This window comes from Pelodiscus sinensis, chromosome 1 (assembly GCF_049634645.1).
Source record: "Pelodiscus sinensis isolate JC-2024 chromosome 1, ASM4963464v1, whole genome shotgun sequence".
Classification (NCBI taxonomy): Eukaryota; Metazoa; Chordata; order Testudines; family Trionychidae; genus Pelodiscus; species Pelodiscus sinensis.
In genome coordinates, this window is record NC_134711.1 from 102,276,072 (window position 1) to 102,295,874 (window position 19,803).

At 46.2% G+C, this 19,803-nt stretch overlaps 1 protein-coding gene across 3 annotated transcripts; it reads right to left on the bottom strand.

The window, feature by feature from the left end:
- Positions 1-742: 742 nt before the first annotated feature.
- MRPS33 (mitochondrial ribosomal protein S33) lies at positions 743-11,554 on the bottom strand. Of its 3 annotated transcripts, XM_075939861.1 has the most exons (4): positions 11,413-11,511; positions 5,745-5,793; positions 4,542-4,797; positions 743-1,522 (listed from the first exon to the last, which is right to left on the bottom strand). In XM_075939861.1, the coding sequence occupies exons 3-4, from the start codon at positions 4,754-4,756 to the stop codon at positions 1,417-1,419; spliced, it is 321 nt and encodes a 106-aa protein (XP_075795976.1). In that variant the 5' UTR covers positions 4,757-4,797; positions 5,745-5,793; positions 11,413-11,511; the 3' UTR covers positions 743-1,416. The 3 variants fall into 3 exon arrangements, with proteins under 3 accessions (XP_075795976.1, XP_075795966.1, XP_075795984.1); XM_075939851.1 differs by lacking the exon at positions 5,745-5,793 and having other exon boundaries at positions 11,413-11,554; XM_075939869.1 differs by lacking the exons at positions 5,745-5,793; positions 11,413-11,511 and adding an exon at positions 11,520-11,543.
- Positions 11,555-19,803: the final 8,249 nt, after the last annotated feature.

The window sequence follows — 19,803 nt, forward strand, 5'->3', positions numbered from 1 at the left end:
AAATTCCCCAAAACCTGAGTACTCAGAGACTTAGTTAAAACAGCATTATCCATATTACCTACCAATAAAGGTGCTCCCAATACCAACGAAGAGTTGATTTCTTCACAGAATCTATATACATTTTGTCCATCTGTAACTGTTTGTTCAAGAACTCCTCCTAAAAGGTAAGTGCAAGGACCACCAAATTTGGTATACAGCTTCCTCTTATCCTAACTTAAAGCAAGGTCAGGGTTTGATTATGCCAAGACAATGGGATGTGCCTGGAAGCTGATTCCATTTTATGAGAAACAAAGGGAGGGATCTGATAGAAGGGAATTATATTGTGGAATGACCATGGGTGGGAGCCAGTGCCCCCACAGGAAGCCACTGGCCAGCAGCAGCCAACACCCCAGGCTAGACTGGGGAGTATGGGTGGGCAGCCTGCATGGTCCTCCCAGGTCCAGGAGGCAATGGTGGCTGGGATGCATGGCCCCCGCCCCTAGGGAAAAGCTGGTTACTAGGGCACACCCCTTTCCTCCCCCCTGTCTGGCACCACCTAATTCAAGGAAAAGCCAACAGTCAGGGTGCAGAGCCCACCCCGGGCTGGACCAGGGCAAGACTAGGTAAGTCTTCTAATAATACATACAATGTGTTTACAGACAAACAGCTTGTCTGATCTCCTTTTGAAGTAAAATATATCTAACAGAGTAATTCATTGGTAGGGTCCAGAACTTGGAAGCCATTTAGAATCCTCACACCACAATTTCTATCATCTGTAGATTTAATTACACACACTACAATGAGCCTGCTGTGGGCAGGGAGAGGACCAAAAAGTGCCCTTTAGTGCATAATGCAAATTAACTTTTCTATCATTAAATAAAAGCAACCAACTAGGTAAAGGGCAGGGCTGGTATAAATTGATCTTCCCAGCTACATAGTAGCAGAAGGCATAATTCTTACCAAGTTGAATCAAACAGCAAGGGGATCAATATAAGCAGATACAATGTACTTAATGAATGAAAGAAGGTAATACATACAGTATTTGGCAAAAGTAAAAAGCCAAAGAAACAAGTACTGAAAGCAGCAGAAGTTTATGGCAAATATGTAGTCCAGTTTTTTTTATTACGGACTCAGGTAGAAAGGCATAGCAACTGAAACCCCAAAATCATCACCACCATGGGTGCTGGTACATACTGAATTATTTCCATACATACAGTTACTGGTGAAAAAAATCATCCCTCCAACTCTTGAGCGCTCAGAGACCTAGTTAAAACAGAGTTCAAGTCAGAGTTTAATAACCAGGAGACTGCTTATGCCCCTTCCCTTGCAGCTATTAACTCAGCTGCATACAAAGCCACCTCCTGGCTGGGAACAAAGGACTAGGGTTGCTTTTGCTCTGACATTTCCAAAGTAGTCTATTGAATTTCCAAAGTAGCATTATTTCTTCTTGGTAGCTCTCTTTCCTTCTCCTTTCTTGGGCTTTCCTTTACCACGGAGCTTCTTCAGTCGTCTCATCTCTTCCTTAAAATCTTGATGTTCATCTCTAGTTGGAGAAAAGAGAGGGAAGAAGGTTAAATTTAACTCTTTCCAAAAGAACAAAAATACACTGGGGGGTTCCAGTGGCCAATATGTCCCACTGAGAATGGAAGATTCCCACTTTCAAGAATGGGGAGATGTACACAAAACAGAATGAGACCTGAAGTAAACATACATCATGTACATTATCCTAATGCAGAGGTAGGGAACCTTTTTTGGGGGGGGGGGGGGGGGGGGAAGGGGAGAACACTGATCCATGGAAAAAATCAGTTGGGGGCCATACACAAGTGAGAAGAGGGGAAAAAACCCTCACTGTGGCCCCCAAATGAGGAGAAAGACACTTCCCTTACATACCTTAGTCTAGAGGGCTGCAGCCCAGTAGATTCTGTGTGCTTCAGTCCCATGGGTGGGCAACAGGAGGACTGGAGCACCAGCGCAGGCTCCCCAATACTTGGGGAGCGGGGGAGCTGAGCCTTGGGGCCTGGATCCAGGCAAGCCAAGGGCCACATCCAGCCCCCAGGCCTGAGGTACCCCACCCCATCCTAATGTATTTTACTTCAGGAATCAAACAAACCACCACCAACAAAAACATGATATTTTGCACTACAGCAACACCTTCTGTTTAAAAATCTCCAAGTACTTAAGGAATTAAGCTTATCACCAACATGTGAGGGAGGACATGTTATTCCACTTTCAAAGGTGCGGGAAACTAAGACTTACGGGGAAAGGACTTGTTCAGAGTCACAGCAAGTAAGTGAGGGAAAAAGAAACAATATGCATATCTCCTGGCTTGCAGTCCTGTTGTTTATCCAGTGCTCTCCAGCCCCCAGAGCCATATTTATTCCTAGGCAAGTCTGATGGTTATTGAGATGTGTTAGAGAATTAAGCCTATATTGAATCTCAGTACATTTACTGTTAGCAAAATTATTGCAAACACAGAATTATTTGAAAGATTTGCTTTGGTATTTATGGAATTAACAAGATTCATTTGTTGCTCATAAAAGGCATATATTTCTTACAATGTATTTACTGATCCATTCTGCTAAAATGGGAATAAAAAAAGTGAACAAGAGATGAAAATCAGAATTTCCCCTCTCCAAGCTAGCTCAGAAGTACAGTTCATATGTTGTAATGCCATACAGAGACTCAAGTTAGGGTCATTAGCTCTTGAGAAGAGAGGCAGGGTGGGCTATAGTTATATCTGGCTTTGTCTCAATTGATTTCACTGATGGGTTCTGGAGGAACCTATATCAGTGGGATCTTTATTATTTATCTGTATTATCATAGTGTCTAGGAGTCCCAGTCATGATGCAGGATGCCATGCTAGGTGCTGTAAAAAACAGTCCAAAAAATGAACAGGAGTGGGAATTGGAAGGATAGGAAAAATACATCTTAAAGAACCCTTTGAATAAATTGCAATTCACCTTCCATCCTTAGTAACTTAGTAGTGGAAAATGGGTAGCAGCACCTGAAACTTGTCTAAGACTGGTACACTGATATGTTTAATACTTCCAAAAAGTATATGAATTATTCTTAGATCTCCTCGATCTCTGCCTATCCGTATCTAACATCTACTGCCGGCCACATTTGTTTCCGAGTAGCACACCTGAGCACTGAGTATACATAAAAAACATGACACTTACGGTGCATGGTCACAGTTTGGCTTTTTGTGCCAAGTGGAGGGTACTTTATGATAGTGGTTATCAACACTTTTTAATATATGTTTAAAACCATTATAAATGTTGTAGGCAAAGTGGGATTTGGGGTGGGGTTGACAGCTCATGATCTCCATGTAGTAACCTCGCAACCCTGACAGGTCCTGTCCCCGCAGTTTGAGAAACCCCTACTCTAGGATACATGCAGGAAATGCCTGTATGGTCACTATACCGTACTAAACAATAGAAACAAAACCTAACTATTAAAGAAGCTCCTACAAATTCCATGCCACTTGGCCAAAGCAAGGGCTGCATTTAATTTCCTCAGAAAACATCTACAAGTAATCAATTCAGTGTTTTCTTATTCAAAATTGTAATACTTATTTAGCAGCTTGAATATAAATGTTTCTAGTCAATTTTGTCCTCCTATTTTTGGAAAACAATTTTCTTTCACTTCCGATGGTTTGAAGGTGACCTAGTTTTTTAAAACGTGAAGAACTACCAATCACCACTGAAGGCCTCCCTCCAAAATTTCAAGGATAGGTGCTGAAGTAGTCAGAAGCAGGATATTGGTGTGTTAATATGCTATCTATCTTTTGCAGCTCCTTGAAAGAACAGCCCAATTACTGCTTTAACTTCTGACCTGCAGTCAGACTTCATACCCATCATTCATCAGATTTGCAAAGCAATGACTTCTTGAAGCAGGAGTGGGGAACCTTTTTCGGGTTGGGGGCCACTGAACCGCAAGAAAAAAAATCAAATGAGAGAAGCAAAAAACGTAAAACCCATCATTGCACCCTCAATAACATGGCTCCTGACTGAGAAGGAGAAAGACACTTCCCATGGTCCCCTCGCACATCAGCGCCTAGCAGGGCCCAGGCCAGTAGATTCAGAGTGTTTCAGCCCCACAAGGAGTGGAGGGAGGCTGGAGTACCAGCACAGGTTCCCCAATCATGTGGGAGGAGCACTCAGCCTCAAGGGCCAGATCCAGACAAGCCAGGGGCCGCATCCAGCCCCCAGGCCTTAGGTTCCCCACGCCTGACTTAAGAGTTAAGGCCCCTACCCCAAAGAACTAGAAGAAGCATGTCCCATCTTTACACGCAATTGCTTAACTACTCCCATTGGTCTACAATCTTTTGCGCAGAAAAGGCTCAGTGCAAGAGAACAACCAACCAAGCCTCATTTTACTTTAGTCCTCCCACACCAAACAGCAAAAAAAAAACAAAAAACCCTGCTTCTTCTATGCAGAGCGGCTATCTTCTGAACGGCCTCATTTTAGTATTTCTGCTGCTGTTTTAACACAAACGTAAGAAAATCCACAAGTCCTTGTTGCCCAGTCCATCCCTCCCCCATCCCCATTACACACATTACCTGTAGAGGCCAAAGAAGCGGAGTTTCTTCATTAGCGCGAAGTAAGTGTTGTGAGGGGGATACCAATCGTAGACCTCCTTCCGTTTGGCAAGAGGCTGCTCACTGAACAGCTTCACTACTTTCATGGACTTACTGTCTGTTGGCCTGACAACTTCTCCAAATATCCGGGCACTCAAGCGGGCCATCCGCAAGGCATAATTAGAAAGAGCAGACATCTTCCGGCAATGAATGGACACGCACACACATACACACTTTCCTACAAAAGAAAGAGAAAAATACTCCAGCTCTTGGAGATGTTCCAGTATCCTAAGCATTTGCCAATATGATCCTGTTTTCGACCCTCACATCACACTTGCAGTTCACATGGGATGAGGGGCATGCTTGAGGCTGCATTTCTCATTGCCACACAGCTGATGCCAATGTCATTGTCATAACTATAATACACATTAGGTACCACTTTTAGCACATATGAGGTTTGTCAACCCTATTAGTTTACTTTCTAGTATACATCTCACAATATAGAGACATCGCTTAATTTAGTAGTCTTTGCAGAGAAGCTAGGGATTAAATGGCATGGAGACTCAGGCCAACATCCTCAAAACGCTTTTAGGCACCTAACTTCCATTGATTTCTATACAATTAGGAAATTAATACCTCCATTTTTTTCTCCCAATCCTCATCTCTTTGGATTTTATGCATGTTTTTCATCATAACCATGTTTTCTGTCCAGTTTTCTCTCATATCTCTATTTTTGTTTGAAGCACTTCCCCATCTCCCTCCTCCAACTCTTTAGCACACTTCCCTCCAACCAAAGACAGTAGGATACTTGTCCCTCACCTCCGCTTCTTCAAGCAGCCAGATGGTATCTTTAGAATATAAGACGCTTTCAGAGTATCAACTCTTAGCCCTTGTTGCTAGAGCAAGAGCAATTCTCTCTTCCCATCCAAATGATTCTTTTGACATTTTTCTTCAGATCTCTTCCTCTCTACACATTTTTCCCTCCCCATTTCTTTCCTCATCTTTCTTCCTAATTAAATTTGTTCTTACCCACAGAATAATTCTTAAGCTGCTACTGTTGACTTAATGAAGTTGGTAACCCTATTAGTTTCATTCTACTTGCAGGGAATCAATGGAGAAGCAGCTAAACAAGATGAGACAAATGAGAGAAGGAAGAGAAGAACAAGATGAACCCTTTTGTCTTGCCTTTATCAGTATATTGCTCCTCTGATACTCTAGTTTATAGCTGTCAATCCTACAGAAAGAGAAACAAAACATACATAGAAGAGAATTAGATCTGCTTTTCTATATTAGTGCAGTCAGCTCCAATGGGGAAGAACTGTATGAGGCACAGAGGTACAATCCTTGCTTGAAATATTCCTGGTGGTGAAGTTTTAGCAACTTATGTTTTACAGGGGAAAAAAAACAGCAAGCAAATGGTCTACCAGTGCTACCAGACCATTTGCTTGCTGGTTTTTTTTCCTGTAACAGACTAACTCGGCTACCCCCTGAAGCTCCTATGTCTTACAGGGTTAATGAACAATTTCATACTGGATTCCCATGATCCTGTTATACAGGCAGTCACCGGGTTACGTACAAGATAGGGACCGTAGGTTTGTTCTTAAGTTGAATTTGTATATAAATCGGAACGGGCGTCCAGATTCAGCCGCTGTTGAAACTGACCAGCAGCGGCTGAATCGGACACGCCTGGGGCAGAGCTGCTGGGGTGCTGCTGGGTTGGTCCCGCAGCGCCACTCCTCGGCGCTACTGGACCAACCTGGCAGCACCCCAGCTGCTCTGCACCAGGTGTTCCCAAGTCAGCTGCTGCTGAAACTGACCAGTGGCTGACTACAGGAAGCCCGAGGCAGAGCTGCTCTGCCCCGGGCTTCCTGGAATCAGCCGCTGATCAGTTTCAACAGCGGCTGAATCTGAACGCCTGGGACAGAGCAGCTGGGGCGCTGCTGGGTAGGTCCCCGCAGTGCCGCACCTCGGCGCTGTGGGACCAACCCGGCAGCCCCCCAGCTGCTTTACCCCGGGCGTCGGTGAGAAAAGCCTGGTCTGCTCGGGGGGGGGGGGGGGGGCGCACTAGCTGCCCCCCCCCCAGCAGACCAGGGAGACGCGGAGCGGCTTTTCTTGCTGCGGAGGACGCGGGCGGCGGGACTGCGGTGCGTCTCGGCGGTCCCACTGCCCGCGTCCTCCGCGGCGAGAAAAGCCGCTCCGCGTCTCCCTGGTCTGCTGGGGGGAAGCGCCCCCTGCTCCGCCAGAGGCGGCGACAGCGCCCCCCCCCCCCCCCCCCCCGGTTCATAACTAGGGGTTTGACTTAAGTCGGACTGACGTAACCCGGGGACTGCCTGTACCTTCAACCCCCCCTGTGCTGCCCATACCATGCCTGTTTGGTGAATAGTGATGTTTTAAATCTCTAGAGCAGTCAGCCTTCTTTCATGAGCACTAGCTTAACTTTAAGTACTTGTTCTCTTTTAAAAGCACTTCACAATGGCATCCAGAAACCAACAACAGAGTCAAGAGGAACATAAAATATTAAAGAGATGTATAAAAGCAACAGTGAAACAATCAGGAGGACAGAGCCAAGCAGAGTTAATTAAATGAATTGGAAACATTTTAATAAAACTATCTTGAAGTAATATTACCCCACCTGGGCTTCTACATAGTGGAGGAGCTGATACATAATCACCTCCTTAGGTTTGATAAGGTGCTAAATAGCTAGATGAAACAAGGGGAAGAAGTGAGTCTAGCATACACATAACAAAGAAGTATTCTGGGTCAAAAGAGAATATGAGAACCACCACAAAAGGAGGGCAAGCAAAGTATCTGAGGCTTTAAAGCAAAGTAGTATTCTTAGGGGAGAACAGAGCAGCTCTGGAACAAATGCAGTCGAGCAACTCAGTTTATCATAACTTTACAATGTGTGGCCCATGGTTAACTTAAGCCTCTCCTATGCTACAGTGACTATTGTTCTCCCGCAACTGGAGAACATCACAGTGCCATCCTGAATCACTGACCCTTTCTAAACAGATATGCATTTGTAGGTCATACCTGAAAAGGAGCAGGAGACTCGATTATTATTATTTTGCTTTGACCACCACCTGCATAGATACCAATGCACTGTACTGTTCCACAACTAACCCTCTCCAGTCTTCTTTTCACATTGTGCCAGGAGAGATTAAACCACTTTTAGCTTCCAGAAGGTGCAAGACAACAGACCAATGATTAGGGATGTAAATGTATAATGGTTTGAACAGTTAAGCTTGGGCTTATTGGTTACCATCCAGGGTTATACCCAGGCTCCCACCCCACTCCTGGGGAGCCAGCTGTCACCCTGTATCAGGAGCCAAAGAGCCGGCTGCTGCCCCACACTGCAGGTGTGTGTAACCACTGAAAATCTCAGTGATTACACAATTATCTGTTTTTAACACTCCTACTAGTGATGGGCTTTTAATTTACTAGCCTCTATTTGGATATTCTTAATAGCTTAATCCATGGTCAGAGTCTTTAGCTAATCCTATCCAATCTAAGAATACCCAAGAGATTAAACAGGTAAAAGTTGAAAACTCCCACAAAATGTCAGAAGAGCTATGCAAACAGATTTCCTCCAGTGACCTGAATTTCTGTGAGAAGCAGATGGAAAGTCTGAACATAGTAAGTGAAAGATAAATGATACTGTAGTTTTTGCTCACTAGGAGCTGGCCTGATTTTAAGAGGGTTTGAATGCTTGTAGCTCCCATTCGTTTCAATTGAATTTGTGAGTATTTGGCATATCTGGAACAGGGGAGGGGCAGGGTTTCACTTCTCTCTCTTATTTGTACATAGCTCAACTCTTGTTTTATAGTCCTCGGTATACTTCTGAACTTCTTTGTATATCTGACAGGTATACTGGCCTATGTCTCTCCCATTTTTGCTCACTAACAGACTTGGGAATTGTTCCCTTTCCCTCTTTAGAAGTTACTTCTGATTTTCACTACAGAATAGGAAAGGAAAACAAGTTCAACCAACAAGCAAAATGTGTATGTGCAATCAAATTAATCAGCCACTATTAATCTCTTAGCATTATTAAGGTCAAACTGGGGGGGAGGTTAGGACACAGTCTGAATTATGAACAATTCAAGGGAAAATACCATTTTACTAATATCTAATGTCAAAATAAGATAAACTAGTTAATCAGAAACCAAACATTGCTACCCAGCAAGGAGCATGCAAACACATTTCTGCTCATTTCCACTTAAATATAATGTTCCTTCAATATATCATAACACAAAATACGGTAAAGGAAAGTAAAAGTAATAGCATTTACTATAGAGCCATCCTAGGGAGCAAGAGACTTCCACAGCAGAAGCAGCTAGCAACAGTAGCCAAGCTGACATACACTTCTGGGTGATAGTGATGTTATCAGACAAAGTTAGCAGATTAACACTGAACTCTGTTTTCGATAGGTTGTTTGCCCTGACCATATCCCACTCCTTCACTGTCCTTCCCACTCCTTTTCTTGTTGAATGCCCGGCTATCCCCCTCTTCTGCTCCTACTAACTCCTCCCCTACTGCTTCTCCCCGTTGCTCCACCCTGGCATCCACAGTAATTTTTTAAAAAAGACTTGCAAGCCACAGGATTAGTTCTCCCTTATTAATATAATTTTTAACTTCACAGCAACTTCAGAGAGGCAACAATGCAAGAGGACTAGAAGCAGAAAAGTGATCCCCAACAGCAATAACCACCTCTCTCCTTTCAACAGCTTCTGATAAAATATGAACTAATTTCTAATGTTACATTGCTACCCATTTTAAGGACACTACATTGTTTTCAAGTGCTTTCCATGAAGAGGAAGGACACTAGCATTCTAGGTTGGAGGCATTGGTTAGATTTTGCCAAACAAGAAGAATAGGTTTAGGTAAAAATGTCCCCACTAGTTTTATTTTAAAAAGTCAAGATTTTTTTTTTAAATTAACAAAACATTTTTAATATTGCAGCATCCAGAACTCACAATACCTTAATGCAGCTGTGGGGAACCTTTTTTGGTCAAGGGCTGCTGACCCCCCCAAAACATCAGTTGGGGGCTGCTCACAAGTGAGAAGCAAAAAATGAAAAAAGACCTCAAATCCTCAGCCCCTGACTGATGAAAGACCCTCCCCACATTCCCCTCACACACCAGAGTTTAGTGGGACCCAGGCTAGTAGATTTTGGGTGCTCCAGCCCCGCAAGGGAGAGGGTAGAGATGGAGATGGAGCTCCAGCATGGGCTCCCCCATGCTGAGGATGGGACAGCCCTGGGCTTTGGGGGCCAAATCCAGGCAAGATGAGGGCCACATCCGGCCCCCGGGGCTTTAAGTTCCCCATCCTTGCCCTAATGGATGCCATAGCAAGCACCAATTGCAAATGCCTGCAGTAACCACTAGGAAATCCCATGTGGGTGGGAATCACTTGTATAGAACAAGGGGACTAAATTCACCCCCTACGCTAGGGATGTAATAGTGTAGTCAATTAACTGATAAGCAAAAGTTTATTCATTAATGCTATAGACTATACACATTTCCTCTACCTGCCCCTCCCCCCCAACCAGTAAATTTTTTAGCAGATTGGACAGCAGCCCAGCTCAGTCCCAGCTACCCCTGCTATGGCTCTGCATTTAAAGTATATTAGGAGGTAGGCAGCCCAGCTCACTTCTGGCTCATGCCTGGTTCGGGAGCTCAAACCCCAACCGCTGGACTGAACTTCTGCCACCCTGCGCTGCCTCTGTATCAGAAGCAGCAGCGCAGGATGACAGTCAGCTGGTCTGTGAGGAGAGCTGGTTTTTAAACTGTCTCCCCTCACAGATCAGCTCCTGCTTGGTACCCAACACCGCTGCCTCTGATAAAGAGGCAGCAGCATGGAGTGGCAGGGGGCTCCTCTGGAGTGGGGCCAGAGTGCTCTGGCTGCTGACCTCACCCCCAAGGACTAAAGCAGTGGTCCCCAACCTTTAGAGGCTGCCGGGCGTCAGGGGGCGTGACTGTTCGCCTGCCGGGCGCCAGAGGGCAGGGACACATGCACGCCCTGGGGCGGGCGGCTCCCCCCCATAGCCGCATGCTGGGGGGCGGGGGCCCCCCCGCAAGCACCGCGTTCCCGGGGCTGGGCCCCCCCTGCAAGTGCCGCGCACTGGCGCTCCCTCCAAATGCCACGCACCTAGGGCCGGCGCTCCCTCTTCCCCCAAGCGCTGTGCGCCCGGGGCCGGCACCCCTCCCCCCCCAAGCGCTGCGCGCCCGGTGCCCTCCACCCTCCAAGCGCCGCGCACCCGGGGCACGAGTGGCCAATTCGTGGTGCTCCCGGGGCCGGCGCTTACCATGCGCCCGGGCCAGTTCCGGCACAATGCATGCACCACGTGCCCGGGGCCAAGCCAGCCCCGAGCACTTGGTGGGCACACACAAATGGCCCTGTGGGCACTGTGTTGGGGACCACTGGACTAAAGAATAGGCAAATAACCGATAAATATCAGTTAATTGAATAGTCGATTAACCTCATGAATTTTTAACATCCCTAGCCTCCACTAAGGTATGCTACAGTTAGAGATGGCATGCTCTGACATTGGGATTTTATACGAAAGGACTTTGTTTTATACAGGTGCCTATTACCCTCCCTTGCCATTTTCCACACCTGCAGTCTGGTCACTCCTGGGCACATCTGGCATCCTGCACAGCGTGCAGACAAGCGTCTCCTCCATCCCACCCAACAAGCACGGGAGCCCCCTACACAACAACATGTCTCATTCCCATTTACTCCACAGCACACAGCCCCCCCCTTCGCCCCCCCCCACACACACACACTGGAGCCCCCCACTACTGGAGCCCCCCTTGCAAGCGGTCTCCTGCCCCCCCTGCTTTCCCCTCCTCACCTCTCTGCCCGGGCCCTCATGCAGCCGCCTCTGCCCCGGAAGCGTCCCCCGCTAATCGCTCCGGGCGGCCACAGGGAACCCATAGAGCGGCGGCTCCCTGGAACCACCTCCTCCCACGAGCTTGATTTAGCCGCGCGCGCACGCGCACTCTACTCTATGGACGCTGCCATCTTGAGGTCCTCCCCTTCTGTGGGTGACGTCACTGTACGGCGGTTGTGGCAGTGCGGACGTGGGGGTGGAGGAGGGGCTGCTAGTGCTCCCCCACCCCCGCGCGCCTGCTGCGGGGTCACCCGCTTGGCCTCGCATGGAGCGGTGGGGGAGGGGAGCGGCCGGTGCGGGGGCGCGCAGGGCAGGGAGCCGGCGCCCGGGAGAGCGTTGCTAGGCAGCCGCTGCTGCGGGGGGCGGGCGGGGACTGCAGCTCCCCGGGGCAGGCAGAAGGTGTCCGCTCCCCAGGGCGGGCGCGGTGCCCGGCGGCTGCGCTTTCGGTGCCTTGCTCGATGCTCGCTCCAGGAGCTTCGCCCCCCCCCCCCCGCGCCTGCCAGTGGCGGGCTTGCAACAGCCGCCTCAGGGAGCGGTTAGTGAAGGAGCCCACATATGACGCAGGCCCAGACCCCCCCCCCCCCCCCCCGCAGCATGATCCGGGGCGGTTGCCCCAGGCCTCGCGCTTTTGGAGGCCCTGTGGCGGCCGCCCCAACTGTCCTGTGTAGGGTTGCCAGATGGTTTAACAAAAATACCCTCCCCCCAAAAAAAAACACCCGGAAAAAATTCTTTTGGGAAAATAAAAGGGGGAGACCAAAGTTGTTAAGCAAAAAAAAAAAAAAAAAAAAAAGAGAGAGAGAGCGAGAGGGCGCTGTGCCTTTAAATGGCCCCATGCTACACACTCCTCTGCACCCACCAGACCTGGCAGGGAAGAATTGTCCCTGCCGCACTTCCATTGGAGGGAAACAGGAAATACTGGACATTTCACATGTCTGGTATTTTCTGGGGTTTTTTACTGTACGGGGGACCTGAATACTGAATTGTCTAGGCGAAAACCAGACACCTGGCAACCCTAGTCCTATGGACAGGAGAGATCCTGGAGAATTAGGGGGCCAGACACTCTGGCAGCAGGGATCACACCTCCCGCTCCAGTGTGACTGGATAGTTCGCTCCGCCCCACCACCGTCTCCCGATCTACTGCGCTCAGCTTCTCAGCGGTGGCAGGAAGTGGAGCCTCTGGGTGCTCTGCTCCTCTGCTGATGTAGAGAAGTGAGGCACAGCGGGCTGGGAGAGCGGTGGGGCGGAACAGGCTGCTGCGCTCCTCAGCTCCTGCCACCCTCATGGTGAGTGCCAGGGAGAGGCAAACCCAGCTGCTGCTGCATCAGGCCCCCATAATCCTCCAAACTGTGTTGCTTGGGGAAGGGGGTAAAGGGGCAGGATGAGGGTGGAGCAAAGATGGGGCTTGAGGAAAGGTGGATCAAGGGCAGGGCCTGTGGTAGTGGGGGTTTCCGCAGCCCTAGTGCCTGGGACACTGGGTGGGGCCGGGAGGGGGGAGAGGGTTGCCCCAGGCCACATGCTCCCCTTGGGACTGGCCTGCACAAAACAACTGGCAAGGCTGCAAACCAGATGACCTAAAAGGTCCTTTCCCCTTTTAGTTTCCATTTCTTTCAGTGCTGGTTGGTCTAGAAATATGCCCATTGTAAAAGTTTTGTTTCCGTTTAGGTTTTTATGCAGCATAATCACTGTGGTGTCTGATTGCTGAAAACTATCCTGCTTTGTTTCAAGCTAAGGGACATCTAGTTGCTATAACTCATGACTAAGGCAAGATTCAGACCCACTGGCTTCTGAGTGATCGTTATTCATTGTGCCACTGGCTCCTTTAGGAGGTAGTTCTGCCAGCTAGAAGGATTTTGCTCCTCTGGAGTCAAACAGTGTTGCCTCTGTCCTGCAAGCATGCATACATTTAGGGTACATGAACACTGCATAGTTATTTTAGGATATGCCATGTCTACACAAGCCACCTGTTATTTCAAAATATTTTTTGAAATATTTTTTGAAATAACAGGCATGCTATTTCGCCATTCCAGTAAACCTCATTGCACGAGGGATAAGGGATGACTCGAAATAGTGCATTAGTTTGAAATTTGGCGCTGTATAGGCGTGCCAAGTTTCAGAAAAGCTATTTTGAAATAGATTAAAATTGAGGTATGCAAATTGTGTATCTTATTTTGCATTTAGGGTGCTGTGTAAATGCACTCTCTAGCATGTGCACATTGAGTGGTCCTGGCGCAGGGCTGTGAATAAATTTAAGCGTGTACATAAGTGCACAATTGGGGTATATATTTCTGTTTGCAAATCAATAGTTCCTTCTGTCAACAAAACAACAACCAAATGTTATTTTGTCTTAGATCAGTAATAAAGTGAAAACTTGTTTTCACATCAGTTTCTTATCCATTATTACTATTCATATACAGGCAGTCCCCGGGTTACGTACAAGATAGGGACTGTAGGTTTGTTCTTAAGTTGAATTTGTATGTAAGTCGGAACTGGTACATATTGTAGGGGAAACTCTAGCCAAACATTTCTCCAGAGCTCAGTTTTATTCTCCCACACCTCACTTCCCTCAGTCCTTTATTCTCAAGCTGAGGTGTCTGCTGAGAAAAGCCGTTCCGCGTCTCCCTGGTCTGCTGGGGGGAAGCAGCTAGTGCGGGGTTGCCTCACCCTGTTTGTAAGTAGGGATCCGATGTAAGTCGGATCCATGTAACCTGGGGACTGCCTGTATATATTAGTTATTATGGTAGCATGCATAGAGCTGTCAGGATTATGGCCCCATTCATCTAGGAACTATACAAACATACAGGAAGACAGTCACAATAATCAAAAAAGCACAAATGAAGTTTGCTCTTAGTGCTTGTTACGTTGCACCTGGAAAGCAAGGTACGTTTCACAATCTCTGAAACTGAATCATCTGAGAAATTGCCTTTCTGACTCTAGCTCCCATCAAAAAGTTTAAGACCTGCTAATTCCTAGACTTTATGGGACTAGTGTAGGAAATCATCTATGGAGTACTCCTGATTGCAAAAGTTGTTCTTCCTGAGATCCTACCTATATTAAGTACAGTGATAGCTACAGTAGGTAAAAGTGCAGTAACATTAATTGTCTGTGGTAGCACGCAGTACCATTCTGACAGCCTAGCAGGTCTATTGCATGCTACTCATTCTTATAACAATTCATAGAATTGTTCACAGTAGTCTACATGTGATCATGCTCCTGTTTCTATGGTCCTAATTGGGTTCTGAGACCATTTACCATTTGCTAAGGTGAAAGGGCTGGAATGGAAGACTCCCACTATCTGGAACAATTGTTGATATAGTGCATGGGTGATCACTTGGCTGGTACTTTATTATCAGATCTTCTCGTTGCAGAGAGGGGCTCTCTGCTATCCAAATTTGAAGGAGACTTGGCTGATGGTAGTGACGATAGGAAGCATTTCTATGCCTTTTTTCTTTGGCATTCTTTCTTATATTCCTTGTCAACCTCCATTCCAGCACAGGATGATTGACACAACAAGATATAGGATGAAGAAAAAGAGGGGTTCACAAGGCTTACACTTCATGTTGTTCCTTGAAGTTGATGGTGTTCAGAGCACAGGGAAGAGCTATTTGTTTTTAATTACACTTTTATTTTTATTATTTATGTGGTATTAAATAAATAAACAAACAGTGGTGCACAAAGAAGGACATCTATATTTTGGTGGTTGAGTGGTAGAACAAGTGAATAGGTTCCCCTATTTAAGGGATCTAATGACATCAGGCAAGATGTGATTAAGAAATCAAGAGAGAGATACAGGTTTTAAAAGATACATTCAAGAACTTCCAAAGACTTCTGTGTTGTCAACATTTAAAACAGCATATCTGCACTAGAATGCTGAAGTGCTACACATGGACAACGTATGTTGCCATAACTTATGTCACTCGGGGTGGGAATAAACCACCCTCCTGAGTGGCATGAGTTGCACCAGCATAAGCACCGGTGTGCACATTGCTTTGTCAGTGAGAGAACTTCTACCGCTCACGGAGGTAGTTTTTTTAGGTTGACTAGAGAACACTCTTGTCAGCATGGAGCACCTTCACCAGAGGTGCTGTAGTTGTGCAGCTGTATTGGTATAGCTGTGCTGCTCCAGTGCTATACCTATAGATGTGAATGAAGACGTGATGGGAGGGATTAATTTAAGAAGAGTAAAATTATTTGAGATCCAAAGTAAGAGACTAACATCATTTTGTGGCCTTTTCAGCACTCGGCCTATCAGGCAAGATCACAGGAAAACCAGGGACAGGAAGAAAGAGAACCATTACATTGGAAGTGTCATCAGATGGACTTGTATGCAAAGAAGAGTGAAAGTATGTTGACAGCAAAAGATGGAAGTTGGTGAGCCCCTACACTGGAGACATCACTTGATGAAGATGCAATAGTACAGGTGGTTTACTGACAAATCAAGTGACTTATCCCTGCACTGGACAGTTTAAAATCTAAATTAGACTGACCCAATGAGGGAGAAGATGAGCAAAGGGAGAGGGAATGGGAGTTACTGGAAGGTCACAACAAAGGAATATTGAAAGATAAGCTGAGTGTTAGGAATGTGTCTTGTTAAAGCTTCCTGGGCTTGTGATTCTTAAGTAATATTTTTGGCTTGGACAATGTCTAGGATGAATGTTGGTGATGATGATGATGATGGGCGATCACTCGTTGCCAAGTATGATCATTTTCCATGGGAATTTGTGGACTGTCAGGTGGCTGATAAGGCCAATCCTTGAACCACAAGTTCGATTACAGTGAAGACAGATGTTTCCAGGTACAGCAGAAGGCTGTTGACCATGACTAGAAGTCAGTCTCTCCTTCTTCCTGTGCCTCTTTTCCTCTTCAGCATGTCAGTGAGCAAATTCAAAATGCAGGGAGCCATTGCATATGACTGGTCTCCATTTCGAGTGATCCTGGGCAAGTGTCTCCCAAGTGTCAACATCAATGTTGCACTTCTTTAAGTTATCCTTTAGCAAGTCCTTATAACACTTCCGTTGTCCTCCCACGTAACGGTTTCCTTTCAGCTAAGAAAACAGGACCTGTTTTGGGAGGCGATGGTTTGGCATCCGAACAATGTGGCCAGTCCAGTGACTTTGCTGATAAATGGTCATTGTCTCAATACCCATGGTCTTTGCTTCTTCTAGAATGCTGATGCTAATGCACCTGTCTTCCCATTTCATCTTCAAGATCTTGTGGAGGCACCGTTGGTGATACTTCTCAAGGACTTCCAAGTAAAGTCTGTAAGTTGTCCAGGTTCCAGACCCATACAGTAGTGTTGGGAGATTGACGGCTTGATAGACAAGAAGTTTGGTGTCTGTTCGAATGTCATGATCTTCAAAAATCCTGTGCCATAAACAAGCAAAGGCTGCAAGGGCACAGCTCAGATGATGTTGGATTTCTACATCAATATCTGCCTTGGAGGAAAGATAACTTCCACGGTAGACAAAATGGTCCACATTCTCCAGTGCCTCTCCATTGATTTTAATAGATGGGGTACATAGTACCTCATTTGGAGAGGGCTTATGGAACGCTTTGGTTTTCTTGATGTTGAGGGTGAGACGAAGACATGCATAAGCATCAACAAACACATTCAAGATATCCTGAAGATCTTTCTCTGAGTGGGCAAAAATTGCATTGTCATCAACATACTGAAATTCCACGATAAATGTGGATATCTTACTCTTACTTTTCAGCCTGCTAAGCCTAAACAGCTTTCCATCCATTTTGTAGATGATTTCAACTCCAGCTGGCGGCTTCCCAGCACTTAAGTTGAAAATGACGGCAATAAAGACCACAAACATGGTTGGGGTGATGATACAGCCCTGTTTGATTCCTGTTTGCACTTTGAAAGGTTCACACTGGGAGCCAGTGCTGCTCAGAACAGTCGCTTTCATGTTGTCATGAAGCAACTTCAGGACATTGATGTATTTATCAGGGCACCCACTCTTCGAAAGTACAGTCCAAAAGGTACAGCAAATCACTGAGTCAAAAGCTTTAGTTAGATCAATAAAAGCCATGTAGAGTGGTTGGTTTTGCTCTTGACACTTCTCTTGCAGCTGCTGTGCAATGAAAATCATATCTGTAGTTCAGTGACATGGGCGGAAGGCACTCTGTGACTCTGGTAAAATTTCTTCTGACAGGGGCAGAAGACAGGTTGCAAGGATCTGTGCCAGAACTTTCCCTGCAACAGCACGGAGAGAGATACCATGATAGATTCCATAGTCTGTTTTATCCCCTTTATAAAAAAGAGAACAACAATCAAGGCATCCCTCATTTCACTGGGTATCTCATCTTTTATCCCAATTTTAAGGATAAGCAGGCTGAGGTGCCAAATTAACTCTTGTCCACCGTCTTTAAAGATTTCAGTGGGTATCCCATCTGGACCTGCTGCCTTGTTGTTCTTCATGTGCTTGATGACACTGTATACCTTATTCAAATTGGGAGGGTCTCTGAGCTTATCCCTAGAAGGTCGTTGGGGGATTTGCTCAAGAACTTCACCTGCAACCATGGAATTACGATTAAGAAGATCTTCATCCTTTCCATAGATAATCTCCTTATAGTGGTGGAGAGGCTTGCATGTTTCAGTGACCACTGAGAGTGATACTGCCTGGAGTTATGTACTCCGTTAGGGTCACCCATGGCAGAAAAGTCAAGGACAAGGTTCCAGGCAAAGTGTGATCCAAGAAGTCCTCAATGGCAGAACAGACGGAGGATAATTGCACAATGGAGTTGAAATTGTTGTGTAATATTATAGTGGCTGTGAAGGCGGACGAAGGTTGCAGCAGATAGAGGATCTCCAATCATGGTGGTGTCCATGCCATAGGTTTCAAGCCCTCCATCTGTCAAGGACAGTGTTGTGACTGTTGTGCACCAGTCTCCTCACTTTAAAAGAAGCCCTGCATAGGCATCTTCCAGTTTTCGGGAAAACAACACCCGCAGGAGTCAAAAGTCTGGTGGCAATTAGCAAGTGACGATGGGAACGGGACAGTGAGATTTGGAAGTTCTTAGTTATAGACTGACCCACAGGTGGTGTGTGTGTGATTCAGTCATCTTGCTTGAGGATTGAGGCAGGTGGAGCATCTCGGCTGCTGCACCCATGACTGAGCAGTCCTCTTTAGAACCCACTCTGCTCACCTCACATGGGGAGGGAGCTAGGAAAAGTGCCCTAAAAATAGTCTTGCCTCTTTTCCTCTTGGCTGGATAGCCTCATCCAGTAGGATCAGCACCCCAGTAGTCGAAAATGTAAGAAACTTTTAAACTTTGGATCCTGGAATGTACGTACCCTGATGGACAACTCTGATAGTGACTGACCAGCAGGATGTACTATCATTGCTTGTAAATTGAATTGTTTAACATCGATATTGCTGCCTTGTCCGAAACTAGAAGAGCCGATGAAGGACAGGTGAGGGAGGAAAAAGGAGGATACACCTACTTCTGGAAGGGAAAATCTTTAGATGAACTTCAGTTGTATGGAGTAGGCTTTGTTATTAAGAAGGTGTCTCTCTGAGCTGCCCGTAGGCATCAATGAGCAGCTTATAACAGTCAATTGAAGCTCTCTAAAAATCAACAGGTAACTAGTGAGAGTGCCTATGAGCAAACAATGGATGCCGATGAGGCTGTAAAGGAAGACTTCTACTCTCAGCTGGAAACCATTTTATTGGAGACCCCTAAAGAAGATAAGATCATTCTTCTGGGGGATTTCAATGCACGTGTTGGAAGAGACTCAGACTTGTAGAAAAGAATAATTGGGAAAGAAGGAGTTGGCAAAAGCAACTCAAATGGAATCCTGCTCCTGACCAAGTGTTCTGAACATGAACTTACCATCACAAACATTCTTTTATGACATAATAAGTTCAAAACATCTTGGAGACACCCACATTCAAAGCCCTGAGATCTTTTCGACTATGTCATAGTTCATGCTTGAGATCATTGTGACGTACTTCTCAGCAGAGCAATTATAAGTGCTTCTGGCTGCTGGACTGATCATCACTTCATTCAGTCCACAATGAAAATGAAGATCGCCCCCAGATGGAGGCTGCAAAAGAAACAGATCAGGCACAAGTTGAAGGTTCAAGATCTGAAGGGCCCCATTAAGCGTGACCACTTCCAAACTGTCTTAGAAGAAAAGTTTCCATCAGAGTTTCCGGAAGAAATTGAGGAACATTGGAGCTAGCTGAGAGCAGTGATCATCAATACCTGTGAGGAAATCATTGGCTACCACACCAGACAGAATCAGGACTGGTTTGATGAGAATGATGATGAAATCAAGCAGCTCATCAGTGAGAAGAGAATGGCAATTTGTGCTTGGCAGAATGATGTAAATTACAAGACAAA